General features: G+C 47.4%; 1 protein-coding gene across 1 annotated transcript in view; it reads right to left on the bottom strand.

Annotated features, from left to right (window-relative positions):
- The window catches only part of BCO1 (beta-carotene oxygenase 1), a 57012-nt gene extending 37133 nt beyond the window's left edge, over positions 1–19879 (bottom strand). The window contains 6 exon segments of the mRNA XM_065898406.1: positions 306–529; positions 2789–2936; positions 4492–4639; positions 6211–6340; positions 15979–16107; positions 19816–19879. Coding sequence (XP_065754478.1) covers positions 306–529; positions 2789–2936; positions 4492–4639; positions 6211–6340; positions 15979–16107; positions 19816–19879 — 843 coding nt within the window.
- Positions 19880–20473: the final 594 nt, after the last annotated feature.

Raw genomic sequence — 20473 nt, 5'->3', positions numbered from 1 at the left:
TTGCTGCTCGGCGAGTAGGGGCTGCCTTGGCTGCCGGGGCTGCCTCGCCCAAGGTCCCACGCTCTTCTGCGGATGGTCTGCTCTACTGACTTATGGATGTCGGGGCATAAAGGCCCAGCCCCTTGCCCTAACTGGGGACCACTGTGAAGGACCATCCCAGCTTCAGAACTCGCTGGAAGGTCGGCTCATGCCTCTGGGGAGACTGCGTGGCAGCTGAGGGCCTCCCTACTGAAGCCGCCCCTGCCTGCTGACCTCCATCTTGCTCTGGCCGTCCTCGTGCTGTGGGGTCGCCAGCCCTGCCTTACCTTGTCCTCCCTGTGGAAAGCCAGGCAGGAAGCCCAGCTTGCGCCCCGGAGGTAGGCGGTTGCCATCTTGAGGATATCCATCTTGAAAGGCTGTTCGAGGAAAACGATGTAGCTCTCGGTGACTCCGAAGCTGTGGTAATAGCTCGGGGAGAGAAGCGAGTGCGAGGCGATGGAGCAGAACACCTCCATGTGTTTCAGGGGGCTCAGCCCCTTCTTCCCGCCCCCTAGAGAGAAGCCAGCTTCAGGGGCAGTGCAGGGCCTGGCGGCCCCCGAGGGGGCCACCGTCTCCTGCAGCGCGGCCTCTCAAACCCACCCGGCCGCTGAGAAGAACCTTCGAATGAGAGCCGACAGGAAACGGGGTGAAGGGGCTGCTGCCTGGCTGATGCAAGGACGGGGCCCTTCCCCCGTGAGATCTGGTCTGGCATCCAAAACCATTGCATCCCCAGGCTCTGGGCCTCTGGGCCAGGCGTGTGCAACTCCAACACGGGGCTAACCCAGCCTCCACCTGTTTTCTACGTAGAGGTTTATCTGGACCGTGGCCCCTGCAGGGTCCACGGCTGCTTTGCTTTCGAGATTCAGAGTTGAGCACACGCAACGGAGACCATACAGGCGGCAAAGCCTCAAATACTTATTTTGTGGACCTTTACGGAAAACGTTTGCCAACCCCTGCTCTGGAGCAATGTTCCTCACTTTCACGTGCACGCGGATCATCTGGGCGTCATGACAAAATGTGGAGTGTGACTCAGCCTGTGGGGTGGGGCCCGAGGCCCTGCACTTCCGTCAAGCTCCCAGGCAGTGGGCTAGCTTCCCAAGGTTAAGTTTTGATATGTTGCTGAGAACCATCATTTGACATGTACTTCACGGGGTTTCTATGAATTTCTTTTGGCATTGCCCGTTCTGAAACACCTGGGAATGAGACTAAGTGTCTATGGTAATGTGACAGATTGTGACAGTCAAGGTAGGCTGCACGATTCCCATTTTACAGGTGGGAAACTAGGGCTTGGTGGGACGCTCCATCATTACAGCCAGAGGCACAGGGTTAAGCCGGAAAGACACAGGCTCCTTAACCTGGCTGCCTACTCTGTTATTAGAGGGAAGGGAGAGACCAGGGGAAATCCTGCAGGAGTCCAAGTACCTTGCTCAGCATCCACCACGAAGGTGCTCGGGACTATTCGGTTTTCTTTTTCCTCTGCAAGGATGAGTCACCCGCTGGCCAAAAGGCCTCCCCACCCAGGCCTGGGGCTGGGTTATAATGAGTTACATGCAAGCTTCGCCCGCCACCTTTCTTTTGGCCACCTGTGCACACTGTAAACAGCTGGCTGGTGGGAGGGATGTTCTGGGTTGTGGAGCAGTTCTTTTCTTCACCAAACCAATGGAACACAAAGCAAACTGAAAGGAAAGGCACCCGGGCCTGGGAGGCAGGACACAGGTGTGAATCCCAGCAAAGCTGCCAGCCTGGACCAGGTGTGCAGAGGGTACCTCCTGTGAGCCGTGCGCATGTCACCTGATGCCCCTGGGGCTCACAGTGCTCTGTAATATAAGGTGGCAAACTCAAATGGCTAGACCACCCCCAGTTCTGCATTCTAGGATCCCAAGCCAGACCCTATATCCCTTTATTGGCTTAATTAATGGCAGTTCCATTTAACAAGAGCATTGTACCTTCTGACCTCGGGGGCTCCCATCTGCCAGCAGAGCCTGGAATCTGTTGGGGGGGGCGGGGGGGGCTCTACGGGACTGTGAGGGAGGGGAGCCAGCAGGGATCACAGATGGAAACCGGCCTTCCTAAACCAGAAGGTCTAGCCAAGCACCCTCATAGTTCTGTCTCCTGAGCCTGTGCAGCCACTCTTGGAGGCCTGGTCTCCTGGGTGTGGTTCCCAAGAGAGTCCTGGACAAATAAGGGCTAGGAGCCCCGCCCTCCTCCCCCTCAGGAACATAATCGGTCTGGGCTCCACGCCAGGTTCCCGCCCCTAAATGGAGAAGGTCCAGGAGGCCAGCAGAACAGGGTGGGGATCTGGAGTGGGTGCCAGCAGGGCTGAGCTCCCTGAACAACCCTGGGAGCCTGGCTTCAGGGGCTGGGATGAAAGAGGACAGCACAGCCCTGACATACAGAGGTTTGTCAGAAAACTAAAAAAAATGAATGAAAGAAAGGAAGGATGGCTGGATGGCTGGATGATGGCTGGATGATGAATAGATTAATGGATGGATTGATAGGTAGATGATTAATGAATAATGGATAAATTAATGAATTAATGAACAGGAACCTAAAGAAAAGGAGGTTGGAATAGCAAAGGGATTCACTTCTTCCAAAAGGAAGCCTAGCATCATTTCTTTTCTCCTAAAGGAGAAAAGTGAGTTCACGGTCCTCTGAATCATCTGTGCGGGTAAGTGTCAGATTGAGTGCTGTGTTATCAACCAAAATCAGAACTCTTCCGAAAGAGCCACCCTTGGTGTCTGTACTCCATTACAGCCCCAGAATGACCCACCTGATACTGTGGCAGGGATCTTAAAGATCACATATTTTGTCTTCCCCTTGACCACGATGGACGTACCAATGTTGAGAACATTTCCAGCGTCATCATAATGAGGATGTGATGTTGCCAGATTTACAGCCACATGTTTACGATAATCAACCTGCAAAACATGACAGCCACCTGGTTTTTGAAAGGGGAAAGGGTGAAATCCTGTGAAAAGCTGACTGACTCCAGGTTCAGAGAGACGATGGTTATTTTTGCACATCTCCTGATCTGAAAATAAGGCAGACATCACCTTTAAAGGAGATGTTTCCTCTTGCAACCTGATGTAACCTCGAGGGGGCCTCCCACAGCTAATAGGCTGCAGGGGACTTGGTGAGCTACATGTGTTTTCTCTGACAGTTGTTCCTACCCTGCCACCTGGCCTTGCCAGCAGAGAGGCAGCCTTAGGGCTAATCTTGGCCACTTCTTTGGTGAAGCTATTTAAATTCTCCCCTTTTGCATCCCACAGAGGCATAAATCTCCAGGCCTCTCTCATAGGGTTATTCTGGGAACAGAAAAGTTACAAAAACATTTGGTCAAAGGGAAAAGAGACTAAGGAGCTCAATAATGATCCCAACTCCTAACAGGCCACAACCATACAGCAATGGGGTGGCCCGGGAGCCAACTGCCTGCACTTCTTCCCCCAGAACAGCACAACCTCCTCCAGCCAAAAGTCAGGCAATACCTCGTTCTCTCCTAGTAATTCCTCTCTGCAGCTCTGTGGAAAGCGTACATCAGTTGGACCTACGCCGCCTAGCCTAAAAGGAGCTGGACGTAATCTCACAGCTAAGGAAAGCACTCCTTCCAAGGGATCATTAAATTGTATTGCAAAGACATCCAGGCTTTGAACTGCCAGCTGAAGAAAACTGAAAGTGGGTCTATTGATCTTCACGAAAATGTAGACTTGATTCTACCCAGGAAAGGTATCTGCTTGGGCACTGATTTTTGCACCCTTGCTCTGTGCCTAATGCCTCCCTCTTCAGGTCAATACAAGGCAGGGCTGCTGGGAGTCCTGGGTGGCCCAGTATAGTCATTCATTCAAATTTCCATTGAGGTGCCACTCAGTGTCAAGGAGTATGGATGCTGTTAGGGGTTGAATTGTATCTTCCAAAAAGATATGTTGAAGTCCTAACCCCTGGTGCCTAAATTTGGAAATAGGGTCTTTGTAGATGTAATCAAGTTAAAAAGAGGTCATTCTGGATTAGGATGGGCCTTCACACAATGATTTGTAGCTTTGCAAGAGATTGGATTACAACAATTATTGGTTGTTCCTATAAACCAAGGAACAACCACCAGAAGCTGGAAGAGGCAGAGAAGGATCCTCCCCTAGAAACTTCAGAGAGAGAATGGCCCTGCTGATACCTTGAATTCAGACTTCCAGCCTCCAGAACTGTGAGAGGATACATTTCTGTTGTCTTAAGCCACCTAAGATACATTTCTGTTGTATTCCTTTGTTATGGGAGTCCTAGGAATGAATACAGACACAAAGATGACAGGACACAGTCCTGCTGTAAGGAAGCTTAGAATCTAGTGCTAAGTGCTGAGATGGGAGAGCCCAAGACCCAAGGGCATCAGATGAGGGCTCCTCTGTGAGTTCCTGCAGGCTCCTGGCCTCCTGCAGGGGGTCCCTTTCTTGACTCAAGAACTGAGGCTGGTTGTAGATTTACTGATACCTTCTCCAGGGTTTCCAGGGTCTGGGGATTGATTTTCCTGATGTAATTGGTCTCCATGGTTGCATAGAAGTCTTCTCCACACTTCATGATGTTGATCAGACAGTTGTCTGTGAAATCAGGGATGGTGTGGGACAGGTAGGAGAAAGCTCTGGGGAGGAAGCAAGTCAACGGGGTCAATGGCTGTGTCCACCCAGCTGGAAAGTTCTACTCGAGATGGTTTTAATTTTCCCACCACTTAAAACACTCTACTTCAACTAAGGGAGAAAAAGTACTGGGTCCTAATGGGTTCCTTGAGGAATCCTGAGGACTCAGAGATCAAGTTACCCAAAAATACCACCACATTCAATCAGCTAAGGAGGGAGTCAGCTGAGACAACAAGGCTGCCCACTGAGCGCCCCCTGGGCTACCCAAATCCCAAAGTCTCCTGCACCAGAGCCATCAAGACCTGGTGGATTGTTCTGAAGTATTTTAAGAAGCTCTACAGAAATCATAGTCATACCCATAATGGCCCCCCAAAGACTAGCAAAACAGCTAATCTGGTTTGCGCAGGAATGTGAGCCCACCCTGGTTACCCAACTTTGTACAGGATATTAGATTTTTGAAAAAGAAAAGTAAACTAATTATGAGTTAAGAACTGATCACTTGATTAGAAGGCAAACTCAAAGCAGGAAGTCCTGACCTCGTGTACTGGTTAGTGCTCCCCCTACTGGCAAACAGTGTAACAGCAAGGAGGCCCCACAGGCTGCAGTTTTAAATTCATTCCCTCCCCTCCCCCAGGCTCCTCCCCCAGCAGGGAATGGGAGTTCCCCGCTTGCTGTGTGCCGGACTCAGCACTAGACGCTAAGACTGGAGAGATGATGTCAGTTCTGGAAAAGTAGAAGCCAGCCTCCCTCTCTGGGCCAGTCTACCCCTAAGACATTTCACAACCCTTCTATGTCTAAAGAGTATCAGAAAGGAGGTACTGATGGCTGGCCTGATTCCCTGGCCAACAATTTAAGTGTTGAACATGTATGTAATACATTCATATGCATCACAACCCAGACGATTTTAACTGTATACAACTGAAAATTTCCCCATCCTTCCTCTCATCAGTTCCCCACCTCCCTCATGCATCCTTCCAGAGTTTCTGCACATACGAAAATAAATCTAGATTTCCCCGTGCCTTCTTACACAAAGTATAGCATATTATATGCTTTCTACACTTCGCTTTTTTTTTTTTTTTTTTTTTTCCACTTAACAGTATATCTTGGAAATCTTTCATTTGGAACATAGAGAGCATCCTCATTCCTTTATTTACACCTGCCTGGTATTTTCCTGTAGTGTTACTGTGATTTATTTAACCACTCCTCTGTTGATGATCATTTGAGTTATTTTAAGTTCCTCATCATAACAAATAATTCAGCCATGAATAACCTTGTACATTTGTCATTTCAGACACAAGCAAGTACCCCTCTGGACTGAAGGGAATGTGCATTTGTAATTTTGAAAGATAATTCCAAAGTGCTCTCCCACCAGCTATGTGGGAGAATACCCAACAATCTGTCAGATGCTCTTTGCCTCTCTTGCTGTCAGTGATCAAAAACTGCGTAGCGTATATGGTCAAAGGCCATCACGGGAAATTTTCCACCCAACCTACAGACAGCCAACCGGAGCAAACACTGGTTGTTTTGACTGTAAAGGACATTGGAAAGCAGAACTAGATTCAAAATGGACAGTTACTTGGAAAATATGTTTTTGCAGGGGTCTGGATAGGCCATTGTTCCAAATCCTGACACCACAATCCTATTCGCTTCAATATTGGCATTGTAGGTATCACTTCTCAGGTATTTGCTCCTGTAATAGACTTCACCTGAAAGAGAAGCAGCAGAATCATCCCAGACTGACACCTTTACAGGGCTTTGAAGTTGATTTCAGCCATTCTAGGGATTTGATGGGCAGTGGGGGGCGGGGGGGGGGGGTTGGGAGGGAGGGGGTAGGGAGTTCACTGGGACAGTCCCTTTAAAGTGTGTGCTAGATAAAACAAGCATTTGGAGGGAACTCTCACACACATTTCGGCAAGGTTGAGACTCACAACAATATGTCCAGGTAAGTATTCCTGTTCCCAGGCCCATCTTCATATGAGGGAACTGAGGCTCAGAAATGTTCCATCCCGTTGCCCAGCATCACCCAGAGAGGTGCTGACCCAGGCCATCAACCACCCCTTCCACCATATTTGTATCTTTCCAGGTAAGGTCCAGATTTGGAGGATTAGTCCAGAAGGCCCCGTACTTAGGCTAGGTTTCTCCAGGGCCCTGTTCAGTTCTGGGGGCCCTACACTGACAATTTAGCCCCTGGAGTAACATTTCATATCTCTTTGCAACCAGGGAGCACCCTTATACCCAATTCTGCACACAGTAGAGGGTCAGTACATGTGTTGATGACACTGCAGAGAATCTGACTCACTCCAGAAAAGCATGGACTCTTGACTAGTCCACCAAGACCAACCTGAAAATATACCAGATGGTTCTAGACCTATATTAATTTCCTATGGCTACTGTTACAAATGATCATAAATGTAGTGGCTTAAAACAACACAAATTTGTTATCTTACTGTGTTGGAAGACATCGTCTGAAATGGGTTTTACAAGGCAAAAATCGAAGTGTCAGCAAGGCTAGTTCCTCCTGGAGGCTCTAGGGGAGAACCTAGAAGCTGCCTTTATTCCTTGGCTTGTGGCTGCATCACTCTGAGCTCTGATTCGCTGTCACATCTTTTCTGACTCTGACCCTCCTGCCTTCCTCTTTCCTTTATGACTACACCGAGCCCACCCTGATAATCCAGGACAATCTCCCCATCTCAACGTCCTTAACTTAATCACATCTGCAAGACCCTTTTACCATGTAGAATAGCACATAATATATTCACAGGTTCCTTCTGGGGAGAGAAGGGGGAGGGAAGGGGAGAGAGGGGAGAGGGAAGAAGGGAGAGACATATGGAGGGAGAGAGATACATATACTTTTCGTGGGTGTGGGTGAGTCAGGAGAGGCTTCACAGAGGAGGTTGCACTTGAAAAAGCCCTTGAAGGATGAGTAGAATTGAACTGCAACAGATCCGGGAGGTGGGGCTAGGAAGAGGGTCAGGTGTTCCCATGGACTCTCCCCAGAAAGTGTAAGCAAAGACCTAGGGGTGGGGAGTACAGCCCACTTCCTGGAAGGGCTAAGTCAGTGTGGGCTGGAACACCAGGCACTTGGGAGCAGCAGGCATGAGATGAGGCTGGGGGTCATGTGGGGACCTTACTAAGTCTTCAGGGCTGTGAATACTGAGGCCTTTGACCTTTGTAGTGGCCTATCCGGACCCCTGCAAAAACATATTTTCCAAGTAACTGTCCATTTTGAATCTAGTCCTGCTTTCCAATGTCCTTTACAGTCAAAACAACCAGCGTTTGCTCCGGATGGCTGTCTGTAGGTTGGGTGGATCATTTGAAACCTCTAGGGTTTGTTTTTGGTTTTTTTTTTTTTGTGGTACGCGGGCCTCTCACTGCTGCGGCCTCTCCCGCTGCGGAGCACAGGCTCTGGACGCGCAGGCTCAGCAGCCATGGCTCACGGGCCCAGCCGCTCCACGGCACGAACCGGCGTCCCCTGCAATCGGCAGGCGGACTCGCAACCACTGCGCCACCAGGGAAGCCCCTCCTCTAGGGTTTTTGTTTCATTTTATTTTGCCATTAGTTAGCAAATGACATTATGTTGACTTTTCCCCTCTAGAGAACACATTCCTTGCTGTAGTATAACCTATGCTTCCAGGGTTGGTACAATGATAACATGCAAAAAAGTAGGACCCAGGATATACTGACAGTTTGTTCCCATAAAAAAGAGGTTCATCAGAGAAATGCCCTTCATGTATCCACTGTCACAATGATGGGCTTCAAGGAGAGACTGAATCCCAAGAAATTCCTGCCCAGGGCCTTTTTATATTTTCAGGAGAGGAAATGAAACTAAGAGCTAACATTTATTGAGCATGTGTGTGCTAATCACTGTGAGGGCACTTTATGTGTATTATCTGGTTTAATCCTCTGAACATAAGAAGTGTGTAGAAGACTCTAACTAGAAAAGTATTCTTTAGGGAAAAAAAAATCAACTTAATGTCATTTGCTAATTAACAGCCAAATAAAACAAAATTTAAACAATGCTTGAAGGTTTCAGATTTCTTACAAAATGAAGGGCAAAGGGCTTGGGCACTCACGACCCTGCAAGCCCATTTCCCAGCTAATAAGTTGAGGCACAGAGAGGTTAAGTACCTTGCCTTAAGCCACACAGCTAGCGAGTGGTAAACTGGACTCAAAAGCTGGCAACTGGAAGATCCTGACACAGCGACCACGTCAATTGACCATTCTATCTGTTCCTTGTTATTAAAAATATACCTATAGAAATATGCTACCATAACTGTATGGTTTGGTGAAGTTTCACAAACTAAACCTACCCATATAAACTACTTCCTGATCAAGAAACAGAATGTGAGCAGTCTTTGGGAAGGCCGCTCATATCTCATCCTGTACTAGCCTCCCCGATCCCAACCCTGCAGGGGAACCACTATCTTGACTTCCAACAGTCTTGGTTAGTTTTGCCCTCAGGGTTGCGTTTTCACCTCTGTTTCCAAAGGATGTGAGTGTACGTTTCAGCAGTGATGACTCCAACCTGTGCATTTAAGTGGCAATAGCAACAATAATGGTAACACTCGTCATGATAAAATTAGAAGAGACCATGAAAGACCTTCTGGTGCTTTCTCCAGTCTTCAGGAGGTAAACTGTGTGTCAGATAATCATCTGTCCTCTTTGCAAGCATCTTTTCAGGGGTGGCTACTGTACATCAGTATCTCTGAGATATTTGGTGGGGGGAGCTTTGTCCCTGGGGCAGCGGAAAGGAACATGGAGGAATGGTTAGGAGCAAGGGCTCTGAGACTATCTGGGCCCGGGGTTCACGCATTTGATCACTATTTGTTAAACATCTGGATGGGCCAGGATGTGAGTATGTAATGGTGAGTGGGACAGGCAAGGTCTCCACCCCAAGTAGGTTCGAGTCTCCACATGGATATGAATCCTTGCTCCATCATCTACCGGCTATGCACTTGACCTTGTGTCAAAGGCAAGCCTCAGTCCCCTCTGCTCTGACATGAGAACCCTGACACCTTCCTCACAGAGCTGCTATAACAGTTAAGGCCTGTAAAGCACTTAGCACATAGTAGGTGCTCAATAAAAAGCTACATATGCTAGTCAGATATAGTAGGTAGCTGGGGCAAGGCTTTGGCTCTGGGCAAGTCCCCATCCAAGCCATGTGACCTTGGGTGAGTCCCTTTGTCACTGAACCTCAGTTTCTTCAACGGGAAGCTGGGGATCATACAGTCCTCCCCAACTAGAGTTGGCAGTTTTAAATGAGATGGGACGATAGAAGGAGTTTGGCTCCCTGGCGCTTAGCATGCACGTGATAAGTTATGGCTGCAGTTCTGAATTCTCCAAAATCCTGGAGGCAGGAAGACTCACCTGGGGGCTGGTGAGGCCACACCTACTGGTCTTCATGCTACACAGGACCAGCTTTAAGGCCACTCTGGTCTCCCCTTGAGCCAGTCTGCCCTTCACGGTCACTCTCTCTGAGGGCTGCCACCCATAGGTACTGGCTAATGTGCTTTGCCTAAAATGCTGAATTCTGTTCATATGAAACAAACACCCAGCCCAGGCTGGTCGTCAACAGGCAGCCCATATCCTACAAACAACCAGTCCCAGAGCAGGGAGCACTCAGAGGGCCATGGGGAAATGTGTCTCTGGAATTACTCAAGGCCGACACTTACTTTGAGGTTGAGATTAAAGAAGGAGGCATGGAGCGTTCTCTAGCACCCTGTTCTCGGGAGCCCAATTAACCACATTCCTTCTAAAGGGACACAAGTAAACAGACGTGTTCCCGCCTGGGATCTTCCAGAACTGGGTCAAGTGTTATTATTTGGTGGGGCAGGAGATATACATATATATTTTTTTTAATTAAAAAAAATTTAAAGCAAACTTTCCAAAAGACTACATTGGAGCTACAACAGTTGAAAAAGTCAGTTTTGGAGAGGCTTTGTGCCTCTAAATCTCTGTGACTCTGCTGTTGGTGGGAATGTAAATTGGTATAACCGTTATGGAGAACAGAATGGAGGTTCCTTAAAAAACTAAAAATAGAGCTACCATATGATCCAGCAATCCCACTCCTGGGCGTATATCTGGAGAAAACCATCATTCAAAAAGATACATGCACCCCAATGTTCATTGCAGCACTATTCACAATAGGCAAGACATGGAAGCAAGCTAAATGTCCACTGACAGAGGAATGGATAAAGATGTGGTATACACACACACACACACACACACACACACACAAATGGAATATTACTCAGCCATAAAAAAGAACGAAATAATGCCATGTGCAGCCACATGGATGGACCTGGAGATTGTCATACTGAGTGAAGTAAGTCAGACAGAGAAAGAGAAATATTGTATGATATCACTTATATGTGGAATCTAAAAAGATGATACAAATGAACTTATTTACAAGACAGAAATCGAGTCACAGATATAAAGAAAACAAACTTATGGTTACCAGGGGGAAAGTGGGGGAGGGATGAATTGGAAGATTAGGATTGACATATACACACTACTATGTATAAAGCAGATAACTAATAAGGACCTACTGTACAGCACAGGGAACTCTACTCAATGCTCTGTAATGACCTATATGGGAAAAGAATCTAAAAAAGAGTGGACATATGAATATGTATAACTGATTCACTATGCTGTACAGCAGAAACTAACACAACACTGTAAATCAGCTACACTCCAGTTTAAAAAAAACATCTCTGTGACTCTGACTCTTGGAATTCACATGTTCAAATCCTCACGGGACACCGACTTTGCCTCTTCTTGGAAAAGTATCAAATGTGCTGCTAAGGGGGACCTGGGTTGACTCATCTCCATGCCTGCTTTATAAAAATTTTCCATTTTGAAAGAATTTTAGACTTACAGAAAAGAGCGCTCCTGTACACCCTTCACCCGGCTTCCCCATCTCCACTCTGCCTTTTTTATTCAAATCTTTTTTAGTTTGTTAAAGCATTATCTTCTAGTGACTTCTGCTGAAGGCTATGAGTCATTTTCCTGTCTTTTGCTTTCTTACTCCAGTCCTTTCTTCCTGGTTTGGCACTAATTTCCATTCTCCATGCTAGCTGTCTACTAGAACCACCTGGTACTTTTAAAAAATCATGGAGGCCCAAGTCCCAAACCACCAGTGTGCTTGGGGTCATCTGGGAAACGTGTTGGAAACATAGATGCTCTATCCCTACGCTTCAAGCCCTGGGTACGGTCTTAGGATTCACAACCTAAATGAGCATCCTGGGGGATTCTGATGCAGGAAGCCCACAAACCACCTTTTGATAAATACTGGCTTTGTGTTATGTGCAAATCAGAGAACCCTGATTGCACTGTCCTCTTAAATTGTGTATGGTGGTACTTAACATTTTTGGTTTATATTTCCACTGTTAAACACTAGGGAGCCATTGAGAGTTCAAGAGGAGAGGAGAGACGACGCCAGGCTGTGCTACACCAACACTGGCAATCTGGCAGCCTCGGGAGGATTAGGCTGGAGAGTTGGGGAGAGATGGTAGCTGGCAGGAGTGGGGAATGGGGGCAGAATTGCATAATGCGTAGGACTTAGGATTCTGGATTTAAAGAGCACTGAGTTTATAACTGACTACCACTGCTTCTTAGCTGTGTGCATTTGGGTAAGTTCTTTGGCTACTCTGGGCCTTAGATGGCCATCTGTAAAATCAAGATAGTAACAGTGGTCCCTTCCCCAGGAGCTGCAGTGAGGGCTGAGTCGTGGATGGCCATGAACCACTTAGGCCAATGGCCAGCAAGCACTCCCTGTAGCAAGTATTGAAGAGATGGACTGGGGAAGTATTGCCTCCTTCTACCAAAACATCTTCACCTTGCTTGTGTCATTTCAGCTCCACAGAGTTCCTAAGTGCCCCTGTGGGCCAGACCCTGTGCTAAGTGATGAAGATACAACAACCTGAACAGGGACCCTGCACTCTGGGGCCTCCGCCCTAGGCTGGAGAACGGCGCACTGATCATTGCAAAGCAGAGTGGGGCCACACACCCTTGACACACGCCCAGGTTCAAGAGCAGGACAGGCAGGGGAGGGCGAGTAATTGGCTATAGTCTCCATTCCTCCCACTTTCTAGCCAATTCCAGATTATGAACAGAACTGTCTTTCATGCTGCTTTATTGTATATATTTAAAATTTTCTGCATATTATGATGTTTTCACACCTTAAAAAAACTTTCTGGCTGGAACAAGACTGGGTCTCCCTGGACCAGACAATTCTTAGAGGCAGGAAAGAGCCCAGTATGCTTTGATATGCAAACTAACCAATCCTCCATCTGGTCCATACGCCGCCGGAGACAATGTCCCTCCGCCTTAACCAGCCCAGGACCAGGTACCAGGCTACTAGGGACCATCCCTACAGCCCAAAGTTCACTGAATTGTTCACCTAGCCAGTCCTAGGCTGTTCACTCTGCCATTTCCTGCCTTGCCCTCAGAAACCCCAATAAAGGCCTCAGTCTCAGAGTTCACCCCGCTCCTGTCTTCTGTCTCCTGTCCACCCTGGTGGCTTTCCCATGTGCCCTGCGTGACTCGCCTCCTGTGTCCAGCACCTGTGGGTAGAATAACCTTGATTTTCCTGAGTCTCTCTGTGTCTCCTCTTGTGGTTGCACCTGACTGGCCATCTCAGAAAAGAACAGGAAACAGCTACGTGCCTCTGACAGTAACCTTTTAGTTTGAAAACCTACTAGAAGCTTTTAGAAAGTCTAAATAGTATGGGATAACTTTGGTCACTGGCGCATTTAGCCCACTCAAGGATTTTGGTGGACAGCAGCCATACTTCTGTAAGACGGCTAGGGCTCGGTCACCTCCTGCTGGTTCCCTTGTCCCTGGATTCTCTACTGAAGGATACCATTTAAGCATCTGCCATTTCTCAGAGGTATGTGTGTGTGTGTGTGTGTGTGTGTGTGTGTGCGCGCGCGCGTGTGTGCTGGACTGAGGACAGGAGAGAAAGCTGCAAACGAACTCCAGACAAGTTCAGATCCCAGCCCTACATCAGTGACTTTGGATCAGTCACCTAACCTCCCTAAAGTTTCAGTGTCACATGTGCAAGGAGACAAGAGTACCCCCCCCACACATGAATGTGAGCTCGGAAATGGACCATGAAGAACCTGGCAGCGGGTGAGGCAGGGCCTCAGAGAAGGGAAGCCTCTCAGGCACCTCATCCAGAACAGCACTTCTGTCCCCAAGAATCACTGGGAACTTCTGTTTAGGAAAAGAGGGGACTGTTAAGGCTCAAGGCTGTTGGGAAATATGGAACTACCCAGCCTGTAACTGAGTCACAGTAAAAACTGTGAGTTTTTGCAAACTCGGAGCTCATGGCATTCACACACGGTGTCTGTTCATGAAATGCTAGAGCAAGTCGCTGGCGGAGTCCGCACTCAAAAAATAATTGCCGACTAGCTTGAAAGAGATGACAGTTATGTGAAAATTATAGCTAACGCTTATGCAGCACATATGATGAGCCGGGCATTATACAAAGCCCCTCACACATATTAATTTATTTAAATTCCACATCAATTCTACGGGACATGCTACTAATAGCCCCATTTTACAGATGGGGAGACTGAGACACAGATAGGGTCAGTAACTTTGGCCAAGTCACACAGCTTAGGTATGTGTTAGTTAGCATGGTGGAGCTGGGATTCAAACCCAGCAACAGTGATGGTGGGTTTTATTTTATTTTACTTTTCAATAAATTTATTTACTTATTTTTTGGCCATGTTGGGTCTTCGCTGCTGCGCGCGGGCTTTCTCTAGTTGTGGCTAGTGGGGGCTACTCTTCGTCTCAGTGCGCGGGCATCTGACTGCGGTGGCTTCTCTTGTTGCGGAGCATGGGCTTTAGGCGTGCTCCACGGCATGTGGGATCTTCCACGACCAGGGCTCAAACCCATGTCCCCTGCATTGGCAGGCAGATTCTTAACCATTGCGCCACCAGGGAGGTCCTAGGATGGTGGTTTTTAATCAACTGAGCATCTACCAGGCATCAAATCCTTGCTGGACACCTAGTACTTCTGATCATCACAAAAGCTTTCCAGGGAGAACGATCAAGCTCCTTTAACTGATGAGGAAACTGAGGCCCAGGGAGGTGGAGTGGCTGCAGCTTGCCCAAGCTGGAACACAGGGGTCAGAGTAAACTCTCACCACGCTGAACCCTACCACATGGCCCTGAGCCTGCTGAAGCCTCCCAGAACCCATTCCAGACCTTTTAAGAACCCGGCTTGTACTTTGTGACATAAATCAGCTCAATGACCAATAGCAGAGAGTAGACAATTCACCTCCTGAGTCAGTCATCTGAACTCGGAATTTCACTTTAGTTGCGGCACTTCCTACCTTCTGCTCTGTGTTCAGTGTCTTCTCAGGGACGTGACTGACCTGGCTCTCCCTGCCTGGTTTGCAATATGCTCACTTTGTTCTTTTCAGCTCTACGCTCCTATTTTAATTTGATGTGTGTCTGATTCCAAAGCCTGTAAACTCCCACCTGTCCCTGCCCACCTTACTGAGAATGCATATTATTTTTCCGGTTGAAGTCGCTGAAAAACAACCCTGGCCACCTTTCCAGGGAGGTATGTGCTTGTGGTGGGCTGAATAATGGCTTCCCAAGATGTCCACATCCCAATCCCTGGAACCTCTGAATATGTTACTTTACAGGGCAGTAGAGACTTTATAGACGTGATTCGGTTAAGGATCTTGAAGTGGGTGATTATCCTGGATTATCTGAGTGAGCCTAGAGTAATTACAAAAACTTTTATAAGAGGGAGACAGGGGACTTCCCTGGTGGTCCAGTGGGTAAGACTCCACACATGCGTGCCACAACTAAGAGTTTGCATGCTGCAACTAAGAGTCCACATGCCGCAACTAAGAAGTCTGCATGCTGCAATGAAGATCCTGTGTGCCACAACTAAGACCCTGAGCAGCCTAAATAAATAAATATTTTCAAAAAGAGAGAGAGAGAGAGAGAGAGAGAGAGAGAGAGAGAGAGAGACAGGAGAGTCAGACTCAGAGAAAGGGATATGATGATAGAAGCAGAGAGACAGAGAGAGAAAGAGAGAGACCACAAGATGGTATGCTGCTGGCTTTGAAGATGAAGATGGGGCCACAAGCCAAGGGATGCAAGTGACTTCTAGAAGCTAGGAAAAGCAAGGAAACGGATTCTCTCCCTGGAGCCTCCAGAAGGAATACAGCCCTGCCGACACCTTGATTTTAGCCCAGGGAAATACATTTTAGACTTCCGACTTCCAGAACTGTAAGAGAATTAAATATGTGTTGCTTTAAGCTACTCCATTGCTGGTCATTTGTTACGGCAGCTATGGCAAATCACACGGTGCTCTTACCGTCTCTGATTGTGAAGCTGTGGAGCAAGGCCAGGCCATCGAACCAGTGGTTGTATCTGGTCTCGCCCACTGTGTGCATCCCAGGCCCATTGCGGAGCAGGGTCCCCTGCAGCCATGCTGGAATCCTGCCTGGTGAGAGAAAGAACATTTAGTTTCCAGTTCTGCACCTAAACCAAAAAGCTAAAAGAAGTGGCCACACAGCCCCTGTACCACTTGCTGCATCCGTTCATTTCCAGAAAGAATATGTCTGGCATTGTGCTAGCGCTGAGGATACCAAGATGAACAGGCATCATCCCTGTCTCCAAGTTGCTCCCCATCCATTAAAAGACAAAAACAAAGGAAAACACTCAAAATACACTGTGCTAAAGGCAAGGCAACAGACTCAGCAAGGGTGCTGCGTGGAACAGAACTCCACCCTGAAATTGGGTGATAGCAGGAGGGTGAGGAATGTTTCCTGAGGAGGCGACCTGGTTGAGTTTTGAGGGAGAGTAAGTGTTTGCCTTGCAAAGGCCTGAGGAGAGAACATTCTAGAGCTGTGCTGTCCAATGTGGTAGCCACCACCCCCGAGTGGCAACTGGGCACTGGAAACGTGGCTAGTCCCAACTGAGATGTGCAGTAAATGTGAAACACACACCACATTGCAAAGACTTAGTATGAAAAAGAAATGTAAAACATCTCATTAGCAGTTTAAAAATATTAATTACATGTTGGTCTGATAACATCCTGGATATGTGGTATTAAATAAAATATACTATTAAAATTAATTTCATCTGTTTCTTTGTATTTCTTTGAATGCGGCTATTAGAAAATTTTAAATTACACATGAGCAGGCGTTATATTGCCATTGGACAGCATTGCAGGTGCTGTTGGGGTCCCGCCCCTGTCCCCTTGGCGTTTACTTCTCCCTGAAGGCTGCTTTCTGCAAATACCTACAGCTCTCCACCTGAGGGCTTTGTTCTCACTGTGCAGCAGCTCTGCCCACGCGTGGATGAGCTGGAAGCTCACTGGAGAGTTAATGCCCATGAAAGCTGCTCTCACCCAAAGATGGATGGGATGCTATGGGTCAAAGGCCACCGCTTCCTTGCCCTCAGCTGACACAATGCAAGGCATATTTTATGCTTTGTCCAGAGGATTTGGCTCCAATGATTCCTGGTGGTCAATGTCTTGACAATGTCTTCTTCATTGGCTTCCCTCCCAGTGTTCCTTGGGAAGCACATCCCAAATAAACGACTTACACCTGAACTCTTATCTCTGGAGAAACCCGAACCCAGAGATCAAAGACCAATTCAAAGATCAGGAGATGTGCAAGTTGTTTAGTAAGAGCTGGCCTGTAACTTTCAAGCGAGGACATCATAAATATTGCGGCTGGAGAGTTAAGTAGGGCCAAGCGACCAAGGTCAACAAGACCACACCAAGCTTTGATTTGGTGCCCAGAAGAATGGGACACCTTTGATGGTTATAACAGGGAAAGTAGGATCAGATTTTTTTTTTTGGTGATTTTAAAAATTGAGATAAAATTCACATAACATAAAATGCACCATTTCAAAGTGTACAGTTCAGGATTATTATTTTTTAATGAACATTTACAATGCTGTGCAACTATCACCACTAACTCCAGAACATTTCCATCATCCCAGAAAGAAGTCCTGTTCTCATTAGCAGGCAATCTCCATCCCCCGCTCAGCCCCTAGCAACCACTAATCCACGGTCTGTCTCTAAGGATCTGCCTCTTCTCATACTAACGGAATGTGATCAGATTTGGGGGTTTCGAAAGTTATTTCTGGCTATGGTGTGGAGTGTGGACGGGAGGAGCCAGAGGGAGGTGGAAAGGCCAGAGAGAGGAACAGGGTAGCAGCAGTGGGGATGGAGAGAAACCAATGGAACAAAGGGACTTAGAGTTTGACTAAATGTATGGGGAAGGGGAGGGGAACACGCAAAAACTGCAGCCGAGTCTCTTGCCTTGGGTGGGATTATTCACAGAGACCCAGGACACAGAAGGAGCAGGTTGAGGCAGAGCAGGGAGAGATGAATCTGAGCATATATTAAAGCCCTAGACATAATAAGAAGACCATTTATTGAGCACTATGTGTTTTAATAGATTAAATCATTTAGTCATTGCGGCAATCTCATGTGGTAGGTACATGTTAACTTTATTAGACGTGAGAGGAAACTGAGTCAGAAAATGCTTAAGTAACTCGCCAGAGAAGCCTCAGAGCCAAGAATGCACAGCTGGACGTGAAGCCAGAGCCTTGGCCTGGCCCCCCGGGGCAGACGTGTCCACACAGGCACAGTGTTTAGTGAGCTGTCTGCCAGCGGATGCTGACCAGCTGATTAGACGTGACCCGGGGCTGGAGGCCTGCCCTAAGCTGGAGCCCATCCTCGGCTGGCCGCCGGGACTCAGGCAAGTTGCTGCTTCTCCCTGGCCCTCGGCTTCACACCTGCCCAGTAGGGAGGCCTGATTTACAGCAGTGGTCCCCCACTTGGAATCACCCAGAGGGCTGTAAAAACACAGGTTTCTGGGCCCCACCTCCGGAGTATCTGATTCAGAGGGTCTGAAGTGAGGCCAGGAATCTGTGATTCTAACAAGAGCCCAGGGGATGCTGATGCTGCAGGTCTGGGGTCCATCCTCTGAGAACAGCTGATCTAGATCTAGAGGTTCATTTGGCTTCTCAGGTCCTAGGATTCTTGTTTTCTAAAATTTCCAAGCATTTCCACGCAGTCACTAAACATGAGCTGTAAAGGGGTATAATGGCAAAATGTCCGTGGTACCCCAGAGAATAAAAGGATAGGCATCAAGGATCCCTTTTATAAAAATAGAAAGTTAACAGTAAGTGTATATTTGTTTTTTGAAAAAGTATTTATATGTAAAACCTATTAATAGATCTTTGTACTCTCTATATTTATGTATCTTTTAAAAACTTAAATAGGCTCAAATATTAATAGTGCTTAAGAGGTGGAAATACAGCTGAGTTTTATTTCCCTCTGTGTTCTCATTTGCACTTCCAAGTTTTATGCGTAATACAGACACGCATATAGATTTCACATTACCTCTGTAATCAGAAAAAATATACATAAAACCTTTTTTTTTCTTTCAAAAGCCACCCAAGGCAATTCCTCAGCTGAGAAGCTCCAATCTGACTTGCCTCACAAAGGGCACTGTTGTCCTGTCCTTGTGAAAACTGTGCATCTATCCAAAACGGTGGTGTGGCTGAGCCAACCCCCTCCCTGTTTCAGCACCACTCACTCCTGGGACGGGAGAGTTCAGATCCACTTACTGCCCTGCAGAGTCTAAACAAAATGGTCCCACGAAAGTGGCCACTAAGAAGAGGTGGAGAAAACCCATGAAACGTAGATTCCTGAGGAGGCTCCCACCCTGGGCTCTGCAGGTACTCGCATCCTGAAATCGTACCTTCTAGGAAATCACATCGGGCTCCGTGATGCCCCCCAGCGCGCATGTGCAGCAGTGGGCGCTCCCACGCGATTCTCTTATTACTTTGAAATTAACTTAGGACGCGCACATTTTTACAAATATATCACGCACTGGGGATGGAGCACAATTTGCAGAAGAATCCCATTGTCTGTATGCCAATTGCAGCAGTCCCGGGACTTTTCTCCTGGAAATAGTGAGAACGACTCTCTCTCCTTGAAAACTGTTATAATGCATAAAAGCACAACTAGTTTTTCACAGAGAATATATCTAGATTATGGATCATCTTCCCTCTATATACCGCTTTCCAGATTTTTCAAAAATAATTTATAATAAACATTACTTTTATAAACAGAAAAAAAGTGTACATCTAAACATATAAGCACCCATCGCTTATAGAAAACGCTTACCTGTCACTCTGGCCCTCAGAGGCTCCAGTTGTTCCTTCTTATTTCTGCCAAATATTATATCCATCGTGCAGGGCGATGAGCAACAGTGGTATTAACAGTGAACAGATGCTCCTCTGTGTTCAAGGCGACTGCTCCTGGCCCCTCCTTGCCTTCCCGTCCTGCTCTCCTGCAGCTTCCTTTACATCTCCTTCCCTTCTGATGCCACTCGTTTCTCCCTTTGCTTTCTGCTCTCCGCTCTCCGCTCTCCGAGGGCCTGGGATCTCTTCGTGCACACGGTGGCGGGAAGCTGCACTGGCGTTATTTATGTTTGGTCAACGGTCAATTCCCCAGCCACGTGTCCCTGTTAATCTTTAATTCTCTGATTGTGTCCTCAACTCTCCCTTTCCACTTCCACTTTTGGTTGAATCAAGAAAAGCGAGTTTCTTGCTGTGTTTAAGCTGACAGGATCCGGGGGGCGGGGTGGCGGGGGAGGGATAAATTGGAAGATTGGGATTGATGCATACACACTACTCTATATAAAATAGATAACTAATAAGGACCTGCTGTATAGCACATGGAACTCTACTCAATACTCTGTAATGGCCTATATGGGAAAAGAATCTAAAAAAGAGTGGATATTAGTATATGTGTAACTGATTCACTTTGCTGTACACCTGAA

Source organism: Phocoena phocoena, chromosome 20, assembly GCF_963924675.1.
Source record: "Phocoena phocoena chromosome 20, mPhoPho1.1, whole genome shotgun sequence".
Lineage (NCBI taxonomy): Eukaryota > Metazoa > Chordata > Mammalia > Artiodactyla > Phocoenidae > Phocoena > Phocoena phocoena.
This window is presented reverse-complemented; position numbering and strand designations above follow the sequence as displayed.